Raw genomic sequence first — 24,525 nt, 5'->3', positions numbered from 1 at the left:
ACATATCAAATGTTCATAGTCCACAACTCCACATGCACTCCTCCATACTCAAGAAGTCCATATCCATAGTCCATACTTAGTTACAACTTACACGCACATAACTAAAGGATTCTGGTTATAGCCACCTTTCCAACCCAAACCACCACTTCTATTGTATCTCGAATAAGACATCTTAAAATAATCCACGCAATCTAAACAACAAAAAATTTCAGTAACCTTGATTGCTTGATCTTCAAACTACCACTTTTGAGATGTTGTCTAATCTCAAAATCTTCTACAAAACCCTCTAATAAGTCCTAAACAATCTCCAAAACTAAATATAAACTCAAAGGATGATGTTTGGAGCAATTTCTCGAAACTTTGAGAAATCCTTGGATTCAATGGAAATCACAAAATGCCAATTTTATTGAGATTTCTCTCTCTCTAAAATGGATCAAATGGGGTTTAGGTGTGATATCAAACTAAAACTCATGTTTTAGATAATTTTTTTTTAAAAATATCAATGTCCATCTGTAGTCCATTAGTCCATAATTCCATACATATCGTATTCAAAAATCAAAGTTCAAACTTTAAACCATTAGACATTAGAGTATTAGACCATACTCCATAGTCCATACCGCAATCCAAACTCCATGCACTCCATAGTCCATACACAGTAAAAATAGGAAAATGTAATCCAAGACAGATGACATTAATTCATCATCAAGAAAAGAAGAAATAAGTAACACATAGAACATATAAAATGTCCATAGTCCACAGCTCCACATACACTCCTCCATACTTCATAAATCCATATCCATAGTCCATACATAGTTACAATTTACATATACATAACTAAGGATTCAGGTTATAGCCATATTTCCAACCCAAATATTCACTTATATTGGATCTCGAAGAAGATATCTTAAAATAATCCACGCAATCTAAAAAACAAAAAATTTTCACTAACCTTGGTAGCTCGATCTTCAAACTACCCACCTTTGATGTTTTCCTTTCTCAAAATCTTCTAAAAAAACCCTCTAATAGTCCTAAAAAATCTCTAAAACTAAATCTAAACTCAAAAGGTGATGTTTGGATCAATTTCTCAGAACTTTGAGAAACCCTTCGATTCAATGGAAATCACCAAAATACCAATTTCCTTGAGGTTTCTCTCTCTAAAATGGTTCAAATGGGGTTTAGGTGTGATATCAAACTTAAACCGCATATTTTAGATACTTAAAATTAAAAAGCTAAAAAATCAATGTTCATAAATCCATATCCATAGTCCATAGATAGTTACCACTTACATAAACATAATTAAAGGATTCAGCTTAAAATAAATACAAAAAAAACAAAATTAACTAACCTTGATTGCTCGATTTCAAACTTCCACCTTTGAGATGTCCTCCAATCTCAAAATCTTCTAAAAAGCCTCTTAATAAACCTAAAAAATCTCCAAAACTAAATCTAAACTAAAAAGGCGATGTTTAGATCGATTTCTCAAAACTTTGAGAAACCCTTCGATCCTATGAAAATCACAATATACCAATTTTTTTGAGGTTTCTCTCACTCAAAAATGGTCAAATGGGTTTTAGGTTGCATATGAACCTAAACCTCATGTTTTAGATACTTAAAATAAAAGAAAAAAGTATCAAAGTTCATTCATAGTCCATTAGTCCATAATTCTCCTAGTTTCTCCCTAACTTATATTATGTTTTTTAAAGTTCGAATTGTTGATTAAACATTTATTTAATATGTTTATACAAAGAAGAGGAACAAAATTGAGAAAACGAGATTGAAGAACATTGTCTTCATTCAATATTACCAAAGCTAAAGGAGCAGTATCAGGATCACAATGATAGGGAGGCTCTTGTTGTTGATAATGTGAATGATAGTAGCGAGTGGATGGTTGATGATGGGGATAATTAGGTACGCCCTTGAGAGAGATTGACATCGAGTCAAGTTCATAAGGTTCTAGGACACCATTGAGCTATGAGCAAACCACTAGATCTAAATCCCAAAGGAAGGGGACAGGTTGATGAGAGTGAGAGAGTAGCATGAAGAGCAAGAAGCAAACTCGGAGGACGCAAGGGACAAAGATGAGTATGTTGAGAAGGGGGATGACTCTAATGATGATGGCTATGGAATCGTCATCATCTTCCATTAAGGTATGATGATGAATATGTAATACTGAGTTGATCCAATGTGAACATCACGCCTCATGTTTTAATAGTTCATTATTTTGAGTTTTGTTTGCCATTTTCTTTTTAATGTGTTAACTTTGCCTTAGAGTTACCTATTGTCCAATGTTGATAATGAACAATGAAATGCAACTTTTTATGGATTTGGGGCTAGTAAACCTCATAAAGTTATGGCATTTCAAATTCAAGTTTCAATCTAATTCATGTATAAATTTCAAGTAGCAATTAAATAACAACATAAGATGCAAAAGCTCTAAAAAATGCCGTTCAAAGGTGTTTGGGGAACATTTTAGGGCTTTCAATGTCCATGAACTGCCGCTATGAACTTCCCAGAGGGCTTGAAGCCCATAACTCAAACTAGGGCTCTGTAGGTTCTTGAACTCCAGCCTAGACGACCATGACCCCTAGCTGCCTAGGTACCTACCTCTGTTTTTTTTTAGCATTGGAGGAGTAGTTTCTAGAAGGGTGTAAGGGAGCTTGTGAGGCTTTTAAGAAGATAAATGATGCATGGAAGATCATCATCCACCACATGAATCTTATTCCTCTATGCTTCTCCATCAACGGTCATACCCCCAATAAGGCTAGAAGGCACCATATCTTTTCTTATTACTTACTATCCATGTCCTTTTAGGCCTTCCCCTTGCCCTTTTAAAGCTTCCACTTGAACCAAATTGTACCTCCTAACAAGTGCTATATTAGGTTTACATTGCACAAACCCAATGCACCTAAAGTCTTCTTTACCTCATCTTCTCGCCTATTAATGCAACACCTAAGTTCCCTCGTATGTATTTATTCCTAATTATTTCCATTCTTGTCTTACGCATATAACATAGGTTCAAGATTCATGATAAATGTGGCAAAGTTTAATGATGGCTGCCTACTTAACGTAACCCGCCTCCTTTAACCAAGCTTGGGACGAGTTAAAGAAAAGTTTAACCAAGCTTGAGACGAGTTAAGGGAAAGTTTAAGGTCCTCACTCATATGAGGAATAAGTTTCCCAACATTTGCAAGTTATTTATGGAAATTGAAGTTCGACAGTCAAGTGCTTCAAAAGGAGTAGCATATGTTGTTCTCATGTTCAAGGATATAAATGCAGACATGGCTACACAAATAATTTACTGTGGTTCCATATCTGCTTTTTATATCCAACATGAATAAACCCATATTGCAGCACCATGCATCCTAGTTAGGCAGGAACAACAAAGAGGTCTCTAAGATAGTGGTAGGTCCATTGCAGGGGATCTTCATCCCATTGAGGAGATAGACAAACAAGGTCCATTACAAAATATCATTCATGGCTCATCACCATCCAAAGTCCATTAAATGGTCATGATTATCTTATAGTGTTTGAAAGTCAGTTACAGTATATCATTCATGGCTCATCACCATCCAAGGTCCATCAGACGAGTATGATTGTCTGATAGTGTTTGAATTTTAAATTTTTTTTCTACAAGCTAGATTGACCTGAAATTTTGTGGGTGTGTGTGCCTTCGTGCACTTAAACTATTTAAAAATTATCAAAATGATAAAAATGACCAAATTACCTCTATAAATGGATTGTGTTGTGTCCAACTCAATGACTGTGAAACCTTTGTGGCATAGAGCTTAGTGGATCGTTATGTGGTAATAGAATAGCACGGTCAATCACGTGAGCAAACCCTCCCACTTAACTTGGAACTTGTGCCTTGAGAGTTTACTTGTTGCGTGAACACTGACAAATTTTGAAATTTGAATATCCCATCAGATCATAACAAAGGCATGTCTCCATGCGCTCATATCATATCTTAGCATGTTGCCATGCACACATATCTCATCGGAAGCTTGTTTCCATACACATATCTCATCAGAAGTATATTGTCGTGCACATATATCTCATTAGAAGCATATTTCCACACACACATATGCACACATCTTATCAGAAGCATGTTACCATGCACACATACCTTATCAAAGGTATGTTGCCATGCACACATATCTTATCACAAGCATGTCTCATATGTAATCCCAAGAAACATCAACATTTCTATATCATACATATAGTCACAAGGGACATCACTATGTCATACTATCATCCATATAAATTCAAAAGACTTTATTATGTCAATAGCGGGCCATATATCAATGTAGTAGATATCAGGAAACAATAATATCGTATTTTCATAATATTCTTAAATTCATTAATATGAATTCACATGAAGCAATTCATACTAATTACTTGCACATAACACTTGTATTTACACATAACACTTGCACAAAACACTTGTTCATAACACGTGCATATAACACTTGTACATAACACGTGCACATAACCCTTGTACATAACACGTGCACATAACCCTTGTACATAACACGTGCACATAACCCTTGTACATAACACGTGCAAGTATTACAATTAAATACAGAAATGCATAGAACTTGCAGTTTTGGAAATATTACAATTAAATGCAGAAATATCTCTGGGATTATTATAGAAATATCAATTTTCTTCAAACAATGATTTTATAGGAACAATGAAGCCACTTACCCATAAAACTTACGATATTTAAAAGGTTTTGGGCTTTCAGTTGACACCAACAATAGCCCAAGATTCCCACCATGGAGGAAAAAGGTTTTGGGTTTTCAGTGGGATGGTTTCAAAATGCATGCAGAGAGAAAGATATGGTCGAGGAGATTAAAATAGGAGAGAGATTGAGAGGAGAATAAAATAGGAGAGAGAGAGCTTCTTTTTTTTTTTTTTTTGTAAAAATGGTACACCTCAGTGCAAGGTGTCTTATAAACAATAGAGTGGGGTGTAAAGCTGCCACAAGGTGCTACAAAACAAAAGCGTCATGTAAAAACATCAAATAGAGGGTGGTGGACCTAAGGTCCATCGCAATGAAAATGAACCATCAAATGTTAAGAAATGGTTTATCAATAAATTATGGTATATTAACAATAATATCGTATTATTTATATTAACAATATAGAATTAGTAATATATTAACAGTATATTATAGATTTATTATAATTTAGGGTCATAATAAGACCTCCCCGAATGAATGTCAAATCATGGTGATCCAAGCAAGCAGTACCTCACTCCACGACCAGGCTTGAAAGTTCTCAAGCAACCATGAAGTTAACTCCACCATCATTACCTACCCTCCTCTTTATTCTTGACGACAACCCCTTCATCTCATTTCCTAAATCAGAAGACATTCTGTTCCCCACGTAAATTAGAGTTCGAGATAGAAATATGATTAACATGTTATAAGACATTATTCTGGAATTTGCATTACCAGGGTTTAATTAACTTGAAATCAATCTGGTCATGTATGTCACAATCCGTATTGAGATTGCTCATTAGAAACATTGAGTCTATAGTAGCTTGAAGAATAATGAGGCTGTTTAGGGTCTTCCACTGCATAGTTGCACCTCTCCCAAAAAGTTTGCTAGTTTGAAGAGCAGACCTTAATTCAGGTACAAGTACGGTAAAATTGAACTCTAAACAGAAATGAATTTCACAAATAATGCACGAGATAACTAAATTTGAAGAAACTACAGTCCCTACAAAAGGGCATCTTAGACAAAAAATGAGACACAATGTCACAATATCTTGTCCAATTCAACCTGCATGAATTGTGGAACAATTCAAACCTAATTACTGTGTTCCCTTGTTTTGGGGAGCTAGCCGAATTTTCATGTCATGTGAGTTTTATTTGATGCAAGTACAAACGCTGCTAAGTGCTAACAATGATTTGGAAGGCGACTCAAGAGAAGATTCATCTTAAAGTGAGAATAAGTTTACATAAAACAACAATTCACATGAAGTGACATGTTAATTCTTATTAGTGAAGTGAGGGACCCAATTCCCATATGCATTTGGTTGAATGTTTATTCCTATGTGATGAATCACACGGATGAGGCTTAAGATGGAAGACAAATTCAAAAGCTATAAAAAGAAATATAGTAATAGCTGTAGAGTGAAAAGGATACGTCTATATAAATTATTTTCTTGAACTAGTGGAAATTGAAAGGATGCCTATCATGCATGAGATGATTAAAAAAAAGAGGATTTCAAAGTAGACCTTGAGAAATTCTCAAGTCCACTTTCTCATGTTATTAGTAATACAAAATGTACTATTTGGACTACATGCCTCGCTTATGTCTCTCTCGTGTTCATACTTTTATTTTTAAAGGAAGTGGTTTCTATATATATATATATATATATATATATATATATATATATATATATATATATATATATATATATATATATATATATATATATATATATTAAAAACTCTTATAGGCAATTTTGAACAGTGTTTCGCCCCCCCATGGACACGCTATGTCGATGGCGGTTTATTGAATGGCGTTGCAACTTACGACGGTCCGTGGCGGTTCCGCCGCAATGGACATGCTATGCTCGTGACGGGGGTACCGCCACAGACATGCTAGCTCCGTAGCAGTCTTTAATCCTATGAAAAAATCAGGAGGAACCAGGCCTAGGGGCAAAAATACTGTTCATTTTTCCCCATAGGTGTTGCGTAGGAAGCAATATATATATATATATATATATATATATATATATATATATATATATATGGGGAAATGATATCATGTCGCTATGCCATTATAATATAACGAAACCACACTTCTAGAAAATCATGTTTGTGGTATTTGTATGACCCAAATTTTGCACACTCTATTCATCTCAATAATCAATCTAAAAAGAAAATGTTAATTTACAATTTATATATAGTCAAAATGATTCATCTCCAACAATGAATCTAGATCGTCCATTTAGTATATTTCAAGATCTAGGCCTTGAAATGACAAGAAAGTTATCTAAAAATTTGGAAAAAAAATGATCCTAAAGGCTAGATCTAAGCATCTCACCAAAATGGACGGCCTATGTTAATTGGGCTAAAATAACACTTTCTAGGTTATGTTTTCAAATTTTTCTTTTTTGTGATTATTCATTAGAATGACAAGAGTGTATAGATATTTTTTTTGTGAGAAAAAAAGAGTGTATATTTTAAAATTTGGATCAAACAAATGGCCATAACATGGTTTTTGAAGATTGTTTCATTATATTACTATACAACCGTAACATGAAGTCACTCCTCCTATATATATATATATATATATATATATATATATATATATATATTTGGGGTGCTTCCCCTGCACTTCCATATACATGTAGATGTAGTTAATATATACAAGATTGCTTCTAGGTTGCTCCTTGAGCAATGCTCCCAAGTGCTCCAAGGGTAGGGAGCTTTAGCTAAGTGCCGATCGAGGTTCCCACACTCGCACCTGTACCCGCTCCAGCTCCCGCTCCCGCTCCCAACAACTATGGGCCTTCCGCTTGCCCTTTTCGAGCCTTCCATTCCACTTGAATCAAATTGCACCTCCTAATCAGTGTTGTATTGGTTCTGCATTGCACATGTCGAGCCCTCTTCTTATTGCCTATTGGAGCCACCCCTAAGTTCCCTCAAATGAACTCATTCCGAATTCTTTCTTTTTTTGTCTTTCCACTCGTCCATCTCAACATTCTCATCTCAACGACACCCATCTTATAGGTATGTTGTTTCTTAACCACCCAACATTTCGCCCCATAAAGCAAAGCTAGTCTCACAACTGTCCTATAGAACTTCCCCTTCATGATTGACATCCACTACCCATTTATCTAATGGGAATGGTTTCTATACTTCCCCTACAACATAGAAGATATATGCCTCCCCCTCCATCCAACCATCCAATTTAGATCAAGTGAGCCACTCACCGTTTGATCTAGATTCGATGCTTCATAGTACTTTATTTTTAATTTCTTTATATAAATTGTGTGACTATGAATTTGGTGCACTTCACCTTCCCAATAGGGCGTACATAAAAAAATATTAAAAAGAATTTTTCGATACAATATAATGACCAAAATACCCCTTGAAATTTTAGGAGTATTTTGGTTATTTTATATTATTGGGAATATTTTTTTTATATTTTTTACAAGTGCGGGTTTAGGAGAGGAGTGGACGCCCAAAATTTGGTGTCAAAATATTTTGTAAAAAAATAATTAAAAATAAACAGTACAGAGACATGTTATTGTGATTAGAGCCATCTCAACTGTCCATTTAGAATGGACGGTTGGATAAGGGGAAGTATATAAGTTTTATGTTGTAGGGGAAGCATAGAAAGCTTGCCCTTATCTAATAGGAAAAATGGCAAATAGGTATAAAAGAAAAAAGTAACTCCAAACCATGTGTCCAGATCAAACCATTACTATTACCAACAACATCTACTTTCATTTTATCCATCAATATTATCAATGGTAAAAATAACAAGAAAAAAGAAGAATAGAGAAAAATGGAATTAAGGCATCCATCGATACCAATCTATCAAGGTCCTATGTCGACGACCTTAGGGCGATAAAAGACAAAGAAAGTTTTAAGGCATCCAACCTAGAACGCAATTAAGGCATCCAACCCAGAACGCAATTAAGGCAAAATGGAGGCAGCCTCAAATAGAGGGGAGAGACGTGGAGTAAAAGAAAAACGCAATTAAGGCATCCAACCCAGAAGAGATAGAAAATGGTTAGAGGGAAAAAATTGGGTCATTGAGAGAAAATAAGACATTCTCTAAGAACAAACTTTTATGGATCATACTAAAACTTTTTCTTGTAAACTGTAGATTCAGTCCTATAGTCCAAGAGTTTAGAGCTTAAATTGTTGAGTATTTCTCCTAGGACATTTTGAAGAAATTTTAAACCCAATATACAAAACACAAGACAAGAACAGATAAAATCAGGTGAATCACAAAAGCATAACAAAATATGATGAGCTTCATAGTGCAAAATCAATTATAATAAAAAAAATGGAAGAGATAACAAACAAAAACAATGAGGAAAACCTATAATAGCACAGATATAAAGAAGATTGTGGTGAGAAAACATAAAGATGCAAAGGTTAAAAACCATCCAAGAGTAGGCACTCCATTTGTTAGCAAATTAGATCCCAAAGTCCCTCGAGTTCTTCTCTAGTGCTAAAAAAAACGCTTCGATCTCACAAGGTTTCGTGTCCTACCTCCTTGACCTCTACCATCTCTATAATCACCAGTTTTCGGCCAATGCACCAAACCTAATCGTTCAAGGAGGGTCTAAGGTTTACAACAAATATCTTTCTAAATTGGTTTATACTTTTTTCAAACACTCAGACCCGAAAAAAACAAAAGAGGAAAACAAAAATAGAGTTAGTTAAGGATCTTAAAATATTTTCGTCCCCATAGATGTTTAACAAGTTCGTTAAAAAAACAAAAAAGTTCATCACATGCCTCATTTGTCCGTAAGCTTCGATGTTGTATTATGTGAAAAATCTATTAAAAATAATATTCATGAGGAAACTACCACAATTTCCCAATGTTAAAGAAATGATGGGTTCATGTGTGACAGACATTCATGGTTAATACTAAGCGATGTTATAAAACTTTCTTGGGCCTTAGACTCGGCTCTTGCCTGAGAATGTAACTCGACCAAGTACCAGGCAAAGTGGACTACAGATGATACACTTATGCAAAGGTCAGAAACCATCCAAGCGTAGGTTCTCCATCTGTTACCAAATCAGATCCCAAATTCCCTCAAGCTCTTCTCAAGTTCTAGAAAAAAGCCCCGATCTAACGAGGTTTCATGTCCTACCTCCTTGAACCCTGACATCTTTGTTATCAGCATTTTCGGGCAATGCACCTAACCTCATCATTCATGGCGGGTCTCAGGTTTACAACAAGTATTTCATTAAAGGGAATACCTTTCTAAATTGGTTTATGCTTTTTTCACACACTCATTATAAAAAAGAAAAACAGGAAAAAAAAAAATATCGTTAGTTAAGGATCTTAAAATATTTTTATCCCCATAGATGTTCAGCAAGTATGTAGAAAAGAAAAAAAGAAAAAAACATCACATGCCTCATTTGTCCATAAGCTTCTACACTGTGTCATGTGAAAAATCTATTAAAAATAATATTCATGAGTAAACTACCAAAATTTCCCAATGTTAAAGAAATGAATGGGTTCATGTGTGAGCATTTACACAATGGCCATGTGTGTGTGTGTGACAAACATTCATGGTTAATACTAAGCAGCGCTATTCCACTTTCCTTGGGCCTTGGAATCAGCCTGAGTAACTCAGCCAAGTGTGAGGCTGAGTGGACTAGGCCAGTACATGACCCAAAAGCCCCTTAAAAAAAAGATTTGTTTAAAATGCTAATAAGTAAAATAAAAACTTTAAACCCGAAACAAAACTAAAAACATGTAAGGAATCCAAATAAGCTGAAAAGAATATAACAAATTGGATTAGAAAATATGGTTTAGGGTTGGAGATTCCAAATAAATTCCAAAAACATATATAAAAAAATAGGGCATTTGACAATAAAAACTCACAAACCATTGTAAAGCATATCCAAATTACATATACATAAATTGATCCCACCAGTTTATATAATTCTTATGTTTTTTTCGTTCTTTAATGTACCCTAGAACTAAGGCAGGCCAAAATCTGATAGAACCAATGCCATGAACTAGAAAGAAGAATTGATAGATGTAAAATTCATGAAACCATCAAATCCAGACAGTCCAAAAGAGGGGTCAGGAAAGACAAGAGAAATGACATATAGGTGTTGTCAATACGAGTTGACCTTTGTTTTGCATGGCATCTCTTCAGGGTGTGCATCCTTGTTGAGGCTTTGTTGAACCTCATTTATAGTCCAAAAATTTCATATATTCACTTCTTGTGTTTCGTGAATAAGTTTATTGAGTTTAGTTGGAATGCAACAAACTCAGTTGTATGGAGTAGTCTTACTCTCAAAATCCCATAAATTTCTCTCTAATACTTTATCTAGAAAGAAAAGATGGTGATGAGAGATTAGGATGCATCTAACCTTGCTATGTGTACATAATTTACAAGAAGATATTAAGTGAGAGGCTGAAAGCTGTAATGGCCATGAACCTATAGAACCCAAAAAAAAACCTTCAAAATCCAAACTACAACCCAAACAAATGTCACAAAACAAAAACCAAAGAAATCTATGAAAACCATAAAAAAGAGAGCTTTATCAGAAAGCCACCTTCCTGTTGGTGGTATAAGACCAAGGTGCTAGATACACAATCTTTTAGAAAACTTTTTGAAACTCAAGGGTTTAAATTTATGAATATTTCAATGGAAAACCAGAATACATAAATTCCAGCCCTCAAGCTTGGTTTATACACATTTGAATAATAAAATTTCAACCCTAATAGGTCCCTTACAAATCTTTTACTCAAAAATATAATTAAACTCAATACAATGTCCAAATACTCACAATGTACATTGCTACGACATATTACATGACTTGCACTCAAAATTCCTCGTTATATCAAAATTACATGATAATTTCATCTTCATTCTGCATCCTCATCATGTATCACAATGTTTCATACACATCATACATTTGATCATAATAATCCAATGAGATTTCAATTCACATAAACAACTAAGCATAGCATTAAAGTTCATACCACAAGCTTAAAGAACAATCTAAGCATTCACATAACATACTCAATTCTATCAATTGTAAATCACTAAGGGACTGTTTGATAACACCTTAATATTGTGATATTATAAGACAATATAGAATCTAAAAAAATTCTTAATTTTAAAAATTTACATGCCTTGTTTGATAGAGTTAAATCATATCTTTTGAGATACAAATAACGCCCAAAAATCCGAATATTTAGAAATTCAACTTGTAGTTGAATTTTGCGGCATTCAATTTCCACATCAAAATTTTTGCATGCGTCTCTCCCCCAACAAAGATCCTACCTCTCTCTGCCGAGATGAAAAAGCAGCGGCAAGCATGCCAGGAATCCTTCCTTTCTCTCTCTAGAAAACCCAATTTTGAACATAGGCTGCTCCCCCCTATTTGTTCTTGGGGCCCCTTCTCCACCACTAAATCTCAGACCCCAATAGAGCTCCTGCTCATCTCTCTCTTCTCTACACTCAATCCTGTACCTCGATTCCAAAAAGTCCCCATTGCTTAACCTCTTAAGATTTCCAAAACCTCTAAGCTTGGGTAGGCTGATTAACATGGGTATGAGAGGTCTATATTTTTTGTGGGGTTGTTGAAGAAAAGGAGGTTTGAAGAGCGGATGTCGTTGCAGAGATTGTAAATGGTGACCATGTGAGCAGCTGCGGAGATTAGGTGTTGAAAACCAGGGCATGGGCATGCCTTGCCCCCTTGAGAGAGAGTGGTTGAGTTGAGAGAGAACGAGATAGTACAAGAATGAAGGCAATTGGGGCTGTAGAGAAATAGCTCATGGAATTTGAGTTACAGATAGCCGTCCAGGAAGAGGTCCTTTTGGATAAGGGTCTAAATCCTCATCATTACCATTGCACGACATGTAGACTAGATAATTGTTCTGAAAGTGGTCCTTTTGGATAAGGGTGTTTGACATGTATATGTGTAGAAGTGATGACACTCTACAACACTAGACTGTGTTGAAAGGACCCATGGAGCATATTGTTGAAATGGGGCATGGAGTTGTCCTCAAAGACGAACCTGTAATCTATGGTCTAGAATCATATCTCCTTCACTTTATTGGTTGAATTTGATAGTCCAATCATGAACCCTTGTCAGAGGTTGTGGGTCATGGCAACTATTGGGTCAGTTTGATAAGGTGTAGTGAGATACGGTCTCTAGAGATGATGAGTCCTCAATATATTTGTCATACTCCTAACTCTATGGATCCTTCACATCAAATTTTCTTAGATATGTTTAAATATGTTAATTATTTTTTGGATAATTAAAAAAAAAATTTAGACCTCTCTAGGTATTTTATTTTATTGAGAAATTAATTTTAACTAAAAAAAATCAATTTCTAGATTTATTTTAATCAGAGAAAAAAATAAAATATTTTGAGATTTTATAAAATTATTTTATTATTTAAAATTATGTTTAAAGTATTTTGGACTGATTGGCGTATATTGGGCCTACCATATTATGGGACGTAGGCCCCACATGGCCACCCTATGGGTGGTGTGCCCCACCTCCAACTTTCCTAAATTGAAAGATGGCAATTATGCCATATGTTGACTTGATATTTTAGGAAATCTTTTGTGCAGAGATTTTGATTGATTTCAAAATAGGGAGGTGTAAGAAATTAATTGTGATTCATTTCAAAATAAGAAGATATAAAGAAATTAATGTGATCGATTTATTACTTTCTCTACATAATATTTGTTGGGAATGGAGTTATGGAAACTGAGGGATAATGGTTCTACCTCATCCTTTTAATCATAATGGCTGATCTAAGGGATGAATGTGTGAGATCTCTTCACCCGACATATCTCTAAGATTAAAGGTCAAGATTATGTCTCACAAAGATGACAAAACCCTAACCTCATGAACCCTGACCTTTATTCTATATAAACTGGCTATGGGTGGGGCTCATTCTCTACACTTGATATCTCTCTATCTCTCTGTGCTTGAAGGACTGACACGCCACTCTCTAAATATCTCTCTCTTCTTCTCTCTCCAAACTTTAGGCTTTAGGAAGGAAAACTAAGCCAAGGGGTGGCATGCCCAAGCCATATACCCTAGCCCTAAGTCTTGGCCTCATGTTCATGTGTTGAGCCTTGGTCAAACATATATTATGTTATGCTCTACTGGTTTTTGCCTTGGCATTCCAAATTTGTGAGACAAATTCTTGGACTTAGATCTCGTGTGTCATTGGTGGAGGAGACCCGGTGTATGGTGTGCTAAGTCCTTGGGGGTAACCTAAGGCAATGTATAAGGTATTCTCTTAGTTTATGTTCTTTTGATTCTATTGCATCTTTATTTATAGATCTGTATTTGGAACGTATTTTAATTTTAATGGCAAGCAAGTGAGAGTTCTTGGCAATTTTATTTGGTTCATATTGTATTAGGACACTTGTGAGTGATTCAGGTGGCAATACAATAAGAAAAAATAGAAGCATGTTAATTGGGCATGTAGGGCTCCGGCAAAGGGATTATAGGTTACCACAGTTACCCTTCTCTTTTAATGATGTGTCTATTAAAAAAAAAAAAAACCAAGGAGAACTAACAGAACCAAGACCAGTTCTCAATAACTTGTTCAAAACATTTTTCAAAAGGTAAATATAGTGGCAAATGAGTTGGTTAACTCAGAATCGAATGCATCTAGGAATAAGTCACAGCTATATGAAACCATAGTTCGTAGTCTTTTTTTCTCTATGAAAAAACTTTCCTTATAGTCAAGTATCTTTATTAACAATAAAAAATAAAAAAATAAAAAACCACTAAATGGCAGAGGCATGTCAATTTTAAAAGGTACAATCCCTGAAAGTTCGCAAATATGTTGCCAGTCTAGAAACAGAACAAATACTACTCTAAAATTGATAGATACCACCCTTATGTTTCCAAACCAACCCAACTCTAAATGACAATTACATCTGATTTGGATAAAAAACAAGGAAGAATAAAGGTTCCATCTCCCATCTTGAAAATAACATGTCCTCTTAATACCAGTGAGCCCTATATTTGCACAAGTTCACATGTTGATGCTCCATTTCTCATTGCATGCAAGAAAAGAATTATAAAAAGAGAATATATCCTAAGGTAAATATGCATTACCGAGAAAAGCATCATGCATCTCCTAGTTTTATGTTTCATCTTCTTCCAAACGACTTGACTATTTTCACTTTAGACTCCCTTGTTTAAGATGATAAGCCTTCTAACACATATTGACATCCAGCAGCAAGCCACACTCATGAGCATGCATATAACCCTACACATCCCATGGCAACAAATGTTCATAACTTCACATGGTTTGATCCAGCAATACCATGGTTAGTGCTTTAGAATATTGAAGCATAGAGAGTATCCATTCAGTCTAAACACTAAATATTAACTGCAGCTCATCTTCATTTCACAGGGAAAGCAACGAGATGAGAACTTACCCCAATCCTCCATCTTAACCATAAAATTTGATACATTATTTCATGAACCAAAAGTTTCAAAATCAATTGAGCTGGCTGCGCAACAAGGTGAGGTCCTGCAAGCCCAGCGGGATATGAAAATCCATTAATTAACATTAATGAAAAAGTTCAAGTTATACTTGGATCTATTTGAAGCAGTCATTCTAGGAGCATTAACAAGATATTTTTTCTTGACTTATAGTTCCGTCTTTTCGTTTCCCTTTCTGATCAGTTTTTTAAATGAGTAAAGTGGGTGTTTTCTTCATGTTTGCAGTATCAAAGAACCATGCACAAAAAATAACTACACCAAATCTATGACATAATGCCCAAAAAGTGGACCAACATTCTGATACTAAAGTGACCAATTGAAGGCTCCCTCCGGCTCCCTCCCCATTAGAAGCTCGCTTCAGTATTTCACTAATTGCATTTTCAACAGAAAGAAGGCATTTAGCAGTTTCCATTAAAATATAGGAAACGAACAAAAATCCAATATTCCAAGTATAAGAAGCATAAAAGAAACAAGATACAAAATATAAACTATTACAAAATCTCCATCTGGGCAAAGGTCAAACATGTACATGTACTATGAAGAACAATGTAATTCGTATCGCATGAGTGCATTGGAAGACGAATAAATCGCCTTTAAAAGCCTTGTGGCTTGGTTTTTTGATTCCGCTCTCATATATTCATATGTGTTTATGTACTTGCACTCCTGGGAGTGTGGCTCTAATTGAGTGAAAGCAACCATTAGAGTAATGGGTGCCACATCGATGGGTGAAAGATGTTGTGTGAGGAAGGCTCTATGGATAAAACAGGCCATGTGATATGCGCTACTTGGAAGAAAAAGATCATCACGGAAGCTGTACTCTAATTGGATGAAAGGCAACTAGAGTAGGGCTTTACTTGGATGAAACAAGCTACTAGAGCTGGGTGGAGCTGATTCTATCTAGGACATAGGGGGCTCCATCACTCTAACCTTGACATGTAGAAAGGCGATGATTTTGAGGATCCAGGGTGGTGGATGTGTATAGTCCTTGTAATACGCACAACCAAAGAAGATCCAAGGTGGTGGATGCTAAGCCTAGAGGAAACCAAGACTCTATTGAGCAAAGCGGAAAAGAGGAAACCAAGACCCTATTGTGCAATGAGATGGTGGCTTGTAGAGGCGAGTGCCTAAAAGCCTCTGCATGGCATCCTATGCAGAACGCAAGCATGACAATGACATTCAACGAAAATGGGTAAGAGAGGCGTACCTGGTTCTTCGTTGCATGTAGTTGGACTCGCCTTGCACTGAAGAAAGAGATCAGGACACTCCTATGCAGTTCTTGATCTTTGTGTCAACAAACTTGTCCTTGGAGTGGTCACGTGGGATCTATGGCTATCCATGGTCCCTCTATGCCTTGGTTATCTTTGATAGGCTAGCCACGAGCCTATTGCATGGGAGACATGTGGATCATGGATTTGTTGGGTTGGCTTGAAGTCCATAGTGTGGTCATAGGTTGGTCATGGAGCTTTTAGTTGACAATCTGGTACCATTGCTAGAAAAAAATAATAGAACAAATTTTTGTGTGTTTAAAAATAAAAAAAAAGATATGTATGCTTCCAAGATAGGGTGGTGATGTACTTGAATCTGATCCTCCAATTATAAAGCCTAATGCCAATGGCCATGCTAGAAGAATATTAGAAAAATGGCTAGAAGATGACAAAGTAGATAGAAATATAATGTCAAGCTTCATGGAGGGCAATTTGATTAGAGTTGTAGTGGACTACATTGCCGAAAATATGATGGGTGCCTTGCCTGAAAAATATGAGATTAACTCTAAGACCCAAGTTCAACTGCAACTAAAAAAGTACACTTCTTGAAGGGTGAAAGAAATAGACTTGGTCACCGAGCATGTTAATAAAAATGAATGTCCTCGTAAAAGGCACATTCGGGAACACAATCCTAGACCACATGCCAGTCTCTATTGTCCTAAACAGTCTAACCCCATCATGGGAGCACATTATGTTGGGCATTAGTGGACTTATTGGCTACCCTTTGTGTAGCATTTCCTCCAAATATGCTAAAACCTACACTTGCCCTTCTCGTGCTAGAAAACCCTTTGATCTATTGTAAGTGAAAAACCTTAGTAACACACGCTTTGCCGAGCATATCATCCCATAATCTCCCTACCTGTCACAACACTCGATTCTATTATATGTCAATGTACTTGGATAAAACCCTTTCTCAAACTCATCAAAAAGCTTCCTCGCCGCTTTAAGTTTACCACCTTTACAAAGCCAATAAATGAGTGTACTCTATATCAGCATTATCAGGGTGCAGTTCCTCTTTAAGAGCTTCTTCCATAACATACAAGCCTCATCAACCTTGCCTTCATAACATATAAGATAAAAAAATTTGCAACACAGGGTTGGGCATGGTATAAACTTCTTCTCAAGCATTTCATTCAAAAGGTTTAGAGCCTCGGTTGGTCGCCCCTCTTTATGGTAAGATTTAATAACTACACCATACGTGACATCATTTGGAAGAATTCAATTTTCCTCAATGTCACTATGAGCTTAACAGCCCCCATTTATTTTCTTAAATCATCAATTATGATAGTGTAAGTTGAACGGCCAGGGACCCAAACTCTGCTTATAATCTCATCCAAAAATCCTTTTTACTCCACAAAATCCACTCATAACTGTAAGTCACAGCTTACAGAGTTACAATATTTGGAAAAAAAAACCCTAGCGTGGCATCTCCTCCAAAACCTAGAAAGCTGATTTCAAATCATTCATTTAACACAAGGCCTTAATTAGGATATTGCAGGTAAAAACAATTGGAAATTCCCAAATTTCCTGCAATTCCTATCCAATAGATATAATTAACCAAATCAAGCCTTTTGGTCTGAATCATTGCGTTCAAAAGAGTATTAAAAGATCTGAATCATTGCATTCAAAAGAGTATTAAAAAACCTGACTTGTTTATCCTAAACTCATTCATCCTGAAGAAGGACTGAAGGGCCAACTTGGGCTTGTTTGCATAGCCTAGTTTGGAATAACATCTATGAATGTTATTTCACTGAAATTCTGGAATCCTTTAACTCTTTGAGTATAATTTCCATAGAATTCAAATCCCTAGCCATGGCTAATTTCTCTATGATCATATGATAAGTATCGGGATTATCTGATTATGAAAGAAATTGGGGTGATATTTCGCAGCATGGTCAAAGAATTGTAAAGCTAGGTCTGCATTTTGTTGTTGATTGATCATGTTTATGAGCCTCTTGGGTGAGAGTTTAGATGCCAGTGAGTGAGAGGTGAGAGTATGGGGAATGGCAGCATAAATAACACTGCAGTGACAAAGTTTTGAGTTGTGGCACATGTGCATGAGTGCCATCGACAAAAAGAGTTTCTGAATACTACGGAGGATCCGGATGATATGCACTAAGTGATTGTAGGAAATAGCAGTAGGTCCTTGTGACTGAAATTGAAAGCTTCGGGTATTGTGTGTCTACCTTCTGGATGGTTTTTTTTTGGCTCAACACTGCCTCATTATCATGTCAGATTGGTCACTGAACAATTTTGTTGAAAATTTGCTTTTTAGTACCATGGAAAAAGGTATCGTTTTTCGGTTGATAAATTTCTATTGGAAATGCAATTTCATGTGTAGTCTTGAAAAAGGGAAAAGAAGTTAGTAAAACTTGGTCCCCATGATCATAATAGGTACATAGAATATGATGTCATAATAGGGAATCTTTTATGAAAATGAAAGCATTTAGATGTGTGCTGAAAATTCTGTGGAAAACTCTGATGAATACTTCAAATGTATTAACCTGAGAAATGCATGAAAAATCATGGGGTGCACGTGCAAAATGCTTGGCAAGATTGGAGGAGATATTGGAGATATATAGGTAAGTGTGGAAATGCTTGGTAGTGCCGAGAGGTGACATGAAGGCGACACATTCCCCTTAATTTTGTGTGGCAGAGTCATGCTGGTTTCTGAAACATTTATTTTGGGGAGTAGAGTTCCTTCATATTATCAAGGTTTTGTCATTTTCACTTGATAAGCAATCATCCATCTTGGTATCATTTTTACTTGTTGCAGTAGGTAAAACAAAGAAACCAGAACAGTGGCCTTCTCCTACTCTTATGTGAAATTGGTTGGAATTTTCAAACAAGTGGTTAAATTGTTAGCTAACAACTATAGACTTGTTACCATGTTGTATATGAACATTGCATGTGACCTCTTCCTATTGTGATGCTATGTTTACCACTAGTTTGTACTATCAAATATTCGCTATTGAACATTTATAAAGCTTGAATATGGTGGACACGAAATTCAATTTTCTATACTTCAAATATGATTTTGGCTTTTGGCACGCAAATGCTTTTTTGTGGCATTTGTTTTTTTACATGGATAACCAACCAAGGCAATGTCCTAAAAAAAAAAAAATTCAAACTCATTGAACTTCTAGTGGAAATCAATGCGCCAACAACAATAATAGAAAAGGAAAGAGTTATTATAAGCTTTGCATTAAACTTGTAGGCTTGATGCGCTAAAGTACAATTTTGTTGGGGTTTTGATTCCATAGTAGTATTCTAACCTGGAGAGTTGGTGTCCATCTTATTGGAGCTCCTAGAGGTAAAGTTAAAGCCAAGGGTACCATCTACCTGTCAAATTTGTGTATGTTGTTTGTTTCAAAGAAACCTGTTGGATACTTTTTATGGCATTTGAAATGCCTCTGATAAGAATCTTCAGGATCTCTCATCCTTGCCTGCCAGAAATAAACTTCTCATGTGGCATTTTTCTGCAATCAGCCATTTCTACAGTTGTAATGGTCCTACAAATATTTTCTCTAGAATGGATGGTTGGATAAGGGGAAGTATATAAGTTTTATGCTGTAGGGGAAGCATAGAAAGCTTGCCCTTATCTAATAGGAAAAGATGACAGATAGGAAAAAAGAAAAGAGTAACTCCAAACCATGTGTCCAGGTCAAACCATTATCATTACCAACAATGTCTACTTTCATTTTATCCATCAATATCACCTCTATCAATGGTAAAAATAACAAGAAAAAAGAAGAACAGAGAAAAATGAAATTAAGGCATCCATTGATACCAAAGGAATATCGAGAGACTCGACCTAGCCACTTGGAAACTCGAAATGCATCCCGCGCTGTACACACGAGATAGTGAGGTACTGAACACCTCAGCCACTATGGTAAATAGTAAGGGTGAAAGGGGGCCCCCTTGGTGGGGCCCCCTTGGTGGAGCCCTCTCGAAGCATGAAAGTAACCCTTAGATGTGCCATTAATAAGGTCCGAAAATTGGGTTTTTGAAATACCCCCTTGGATCTATCTCCACCATAGAGAGCCAAATGGAATTCTGGACAAAGTCTCATCAATAATTTCCCGGTCCACATGATCATAAGATTTTTTATTACCAAGCCAGAGATTTTTGCACTACAGCGGGAATGTATGCATTCGTGTGCTATTAGAGCCCCATCGAGAATCTGGCGTTCCTTCACAAAGGTCCCTTGGGATAATAAGATCACCTGACCAAGGACACGTTTAAGGCGGGAAGCCAGGCCCTCAAGAGAATTTTGTAGGAAGTATTAATCAGACTAATGGGTATGAAGTCTTTAAGCTCTTCTGCTCTCTCTTTCTTGAGGATCTTGGTAATGAAAGTGACATTCATCGCCTTATGGATAGTGGCTCGAGAGTGAAATTTAGAAAAGAAAGCCATGATATCAATCCTAAGGGTATCCCAAAAGACTTCGAAGAGGGCTATGGGGAACCTGTCAGGGCTGAGAGTCCGGTCTCTATTGAGATCTTTAATGGCCTGGAGTACTTTGTCCTCTTAAAAAGGGCTTTTCAAAGAGGCTGCAGATTCGGGAGATATAGAAGAGAATGAGACGTCCGCCTTTACTGGCCTAAGACCAGAAGGGGAAGAGAAAAACTTGGAAAATATTTGACAGCAGCTGCCTCAATGAGATTGGGATGGTCAACAATCTGGTCCCACACCTTGAAGTGGGTAATGGAGTTCTCCCTTCTTCAACAGTTGGCCATCTTGTGGAAGTAAGCTGTATGGGAGTCTTTTTGGTATCATAAGTTTCCAGGGAGCTGTGAACCCCATGATTTCAGGAAAAATTTGAGCATTTGAAGCTTTTTCTACAAGATAAAACCAGCCCACCCATTCACGAGGGGGGAGAAGGACTCCCAATGGTTACAGACTCCCGAGGCGAAGCCGGGCTCTTAGAGCCAAGACAGCTCAAAGCGAAAAGGCTTAGGTCCTCGAGGAAGGGACTGGGTATCAAGCAGGATAGGTCTATGATTTGAGGCGGGCTTGGGAAGCACCAGAGAGTGGGTGCCAAGGAACTCATGATCCCACTCGAGAGGGGTTAGAAATCTATCTAATTTTGAGAGGCTTGGATTAGCCAAATGACTAGACCAACGGAACTCCGCTCCTTCCAACAGAATGTCTAGAAGACTGTTATGAGCTAAGAAATCAGAGAACTGTACCATTGAAGGGGCAGTTTTGTCATGGGAATTACGTTCATGAGACCATCTGGTGATATTAATATCACCTCCTACGCACCACTAAGAAAACGGGAGGGTCATCAAAGATTGTAACTCTCTCAATACGGCCAATTTCTCGTTGTCTTCTTGTGGCCCATAGATCACAATGCACTTCCAATGGAGGAAATCAGTGATCCTAGCTAGGGTCACTATGACAGAACTTGCCAATATGAGAGGCGACTAAGGCATGTTGTGATGGGACCCAGATACCGCCAGAATGTCCGATTGCATCCAGAGCTAACCATTGGTAGGGGAAAACTTGGTTTCCACCAAACCAAGAAGGGAGGGAGAGTGGGGGAAGGAAACCTGGTTTCGTTCACTGAGGTTCAGCTGGCGTGCCTCTTGATCGGCCACAAAGTTGTGTGTAGCCCCGGTGTCTACCATAGCCTTAAGGTTTTCCATTGATAGACACTTCCACATTCATAAGCTCTCGTGCTTGGGGCTTGACTTTCTTCACTTGCCCCTTCAATGAGCAGCCTTAGAGCCCTCATGAGTTTTTCCAGTCTGGCGACTACGACCATAAAGAAAACGGACGTAAAGAAAAGAGAAATGCTGGAGATTATGCCCTTGATAAGGGTCACTCTGCAGCCTGGTGAAAGGACTCTCCCTTTCCATGAAGCCAGGTGCCACTTGACTTGTCTATAACCAGGCTCCATAACTGGATTCGATGAAGGTCAATGCAAGATGGAAGGCTAAGATATGATGAGGGCATTGGCTCTACAACACATCCCCATGTGTCAGTGAAGCATTTGATTATGGCTTGGTCAAGGCAGATTCCTGTCATCTTAGTTTTTTCTAAGTTCACCTTTAAGCCCGTAGCCAACTCGAAGCATTGGAGGAAGAGCGATAAACAACTAACTTTTTTAAAAAACGCATCGCAAAAAAGGAGGATATCATCGACATATTGGAGGTGGAATATAGAGAGACCCGACCTACCCACTTGGAAACCCTAAATGCGTCCCGTGCTGTACACACGAGATAGTGAGGCACTGAACACCCTAGCCACCATGGCAAATAGGAATGGTGAAAGGGGGTCCCCTTCGCGGAGCCCACTCAAAGCATGAATGTAACCCTTAGATGTGTCATTAATAAGGTCCAAAAATTGGGGTTTTGAAATACACCCTTGGATCCATCTCCACCATAGAGAGCCCAATGGCATTCTGGACAAAGTCTCATCATCATAAGCTTTTTGATTACCAAGCCTCAGATTTTTGCACTATAGCGGGAATGGATGCACTCGTGTGCTATTAGAGCACCATCGAGAATCTGACGTTCCTTCACAAAGGTCCCTTGGAACGATAAGATCACCTGACCAAGGACACGTTTAAGAGAATTTTGTAGGAAGTATTAATCAGACTAATGGGTTTGAAGTCTTTAAAGCTCTTTTGCTCCCTCTTTCTTGGGGATCTTAACAATGAAAGTGGCATTCATCGCCTTATGGATAGTAGCTCGGAGTGAAATTCAGAAAAGAAAGCCATGATATCAGTCTTAAGGTTATCCCAAAAGATTTTGAAGAGGGCTATGGGGAAGCTGTCAAAGCTTTAATGGCTTGGAGTACATTGTATTCCTAAAAAAGGCTTTCCAAAGAGGCTGCACATTCGTGAGAAATAGAAGAGAAGGAGAAGTCCGCCATTACTGGCCTAGGACCAGAAGGGGAAGAGAAAAGCTTGAAAAAATATTCAACAACCACTGTCTCATGAGATTGAGATGGTCAACAATCTAGTCCCCCACTTTGAAGTGGGTAATAGAGTTCTCCCTTCTTCGACAGTTGGCTATCTTGTGGAAGTAAGTTGTATTTTGGTTTCCAAGCTTGAGCCCTTTGACTTTGGCCCGTTGAGCCCAATAAATTTCTTCTTTCTTTAGGAGGAACTGGCAATCATATTTGTGGATGGATCGAGAATCCAGCTGAAGGGGAGGGAGGTCTAAGTTCTTCAATGGAGTCTCAATGTTGAATAGACCACAAAAGGGAGTCTTTTTGGTATCAGAAGTTTCCAGGGAGCTGTGAACTCCAAGATTTCAGGAAAACTTTGAGCATTTGATGCTTTTTCTACAAGATAAAACCGGCCCACCCATTCACTAGGGGGGAGAAGGACTCCTATTGGTTACAGACATGAGAGGGGAAGCTGGGCTCTTAGAGCCAAGACAGCTCAAAGCGAAAAGGCTTAGGCCCTGGAGGAATGGACATGGTATCTTGCAGGATAGGTCTATGATTTGAGGCGGGCTTGGGAAGCACCAGAGAGTGGGTGCTAGGGAACTCATGATCCCACTCGAGAGGGGTTAGAAATCTATCTAAATTTGAGAGGCTTGGATTAGCCGAATGACTAGACCAACTGAACTCCGCTCCTTCCAACAAGATGTCTAGAAGACTGTTATGAGACTATCTAGTGATATTAAAATCACCTCCTACGCACCACCTAGAAAAAGGGAGGGGGGAATAGATGGCTAAGGATGGGCTTCAATGAGGCCTTGTGCATGAAGCCATATGGTGAACAGGCTAGGTAGGCCTCGACATCAAAGCTAATTAGGTGAGGCAATGGTGGCAACAAGGTTGGGACATGGGGGGAGAGAAGAGGAGGAGATGAATTAGTAGGAAAATGGTGAGGTGGACTAATGAGGTTAGGGGAGGGCATACAAAGAGAGGGTGCAGGAGGAAGGGGTTGCAAGCATAGGATTGCATAGAGAAAGGGTGGAGAGAGAAAGGGGAGGAAATGGTGATAAATGGTTACAAGATTACTTAAAATGGAAAATACCACCAGAGACTACAATACACAGAGAATTCCCAAATTTCACGAAGTGAGCT

At 37.4% G+C, this 24,525-nt stretch overlaps 1 protein-coding gene across 21 annotated transcripts in view; it reads right to left on the bottom strand.

The window, feature by feature from the left end:
• Window positions 1-24,525, bottom strand: part of LOC148781154 (pentatricopeptide repeat-containing protein At4g18975, chloroplastic-like) — a 94,831-nt gene that overhangs the window by 2,375 nt on the left and 67,931 nt on the right. For 13 of the 21 annotated variants that reach the window (XM_088871892.1, XM_088871887.1, XM_088871886.1 and 10 more), the window contains one exon: window positions 15,145-15,239. Coding sequence is in view for 4 of the 21 variants with exons in the window: in XM_088871899.1 (XP_088728025.1) it covers window positions 15,207-15,239 (33 nt within the window). In the remaining 17 variants the exon portion in view is untranslated. Of the gene's footprint in view, window positions 1-3,724; window positions 3,892-14,861; window positions 14,973-15,144; window positions 15,240-24,525 lie in introns of those variants that run through there. The other 8 variants (XM_088871888.1, XM_088871900.1, XM_088871902.1 and 5 more) reach the window with 4 other exon arrangements.

The sequence above is a fragment of the Amborella trichopoda genome, chromosome 7 (assembly GCF_054954075.1).
Source record: "Amborella trichopoda isolate Santa Cruz 75 chromosome 7, AtrichopodaSantaCruz75HAP2 v2.0, whole genome shotgun sequence".
NCBI lineage: Eukaryota > Viridiplantae > Streptophyta > Magnoliopsida > Amborellales > Amborellaceae > Amborella > Amborella trichopoda.
This window is presented reverse-complemented; position numbering and strand designations above follow the sequence as displayed.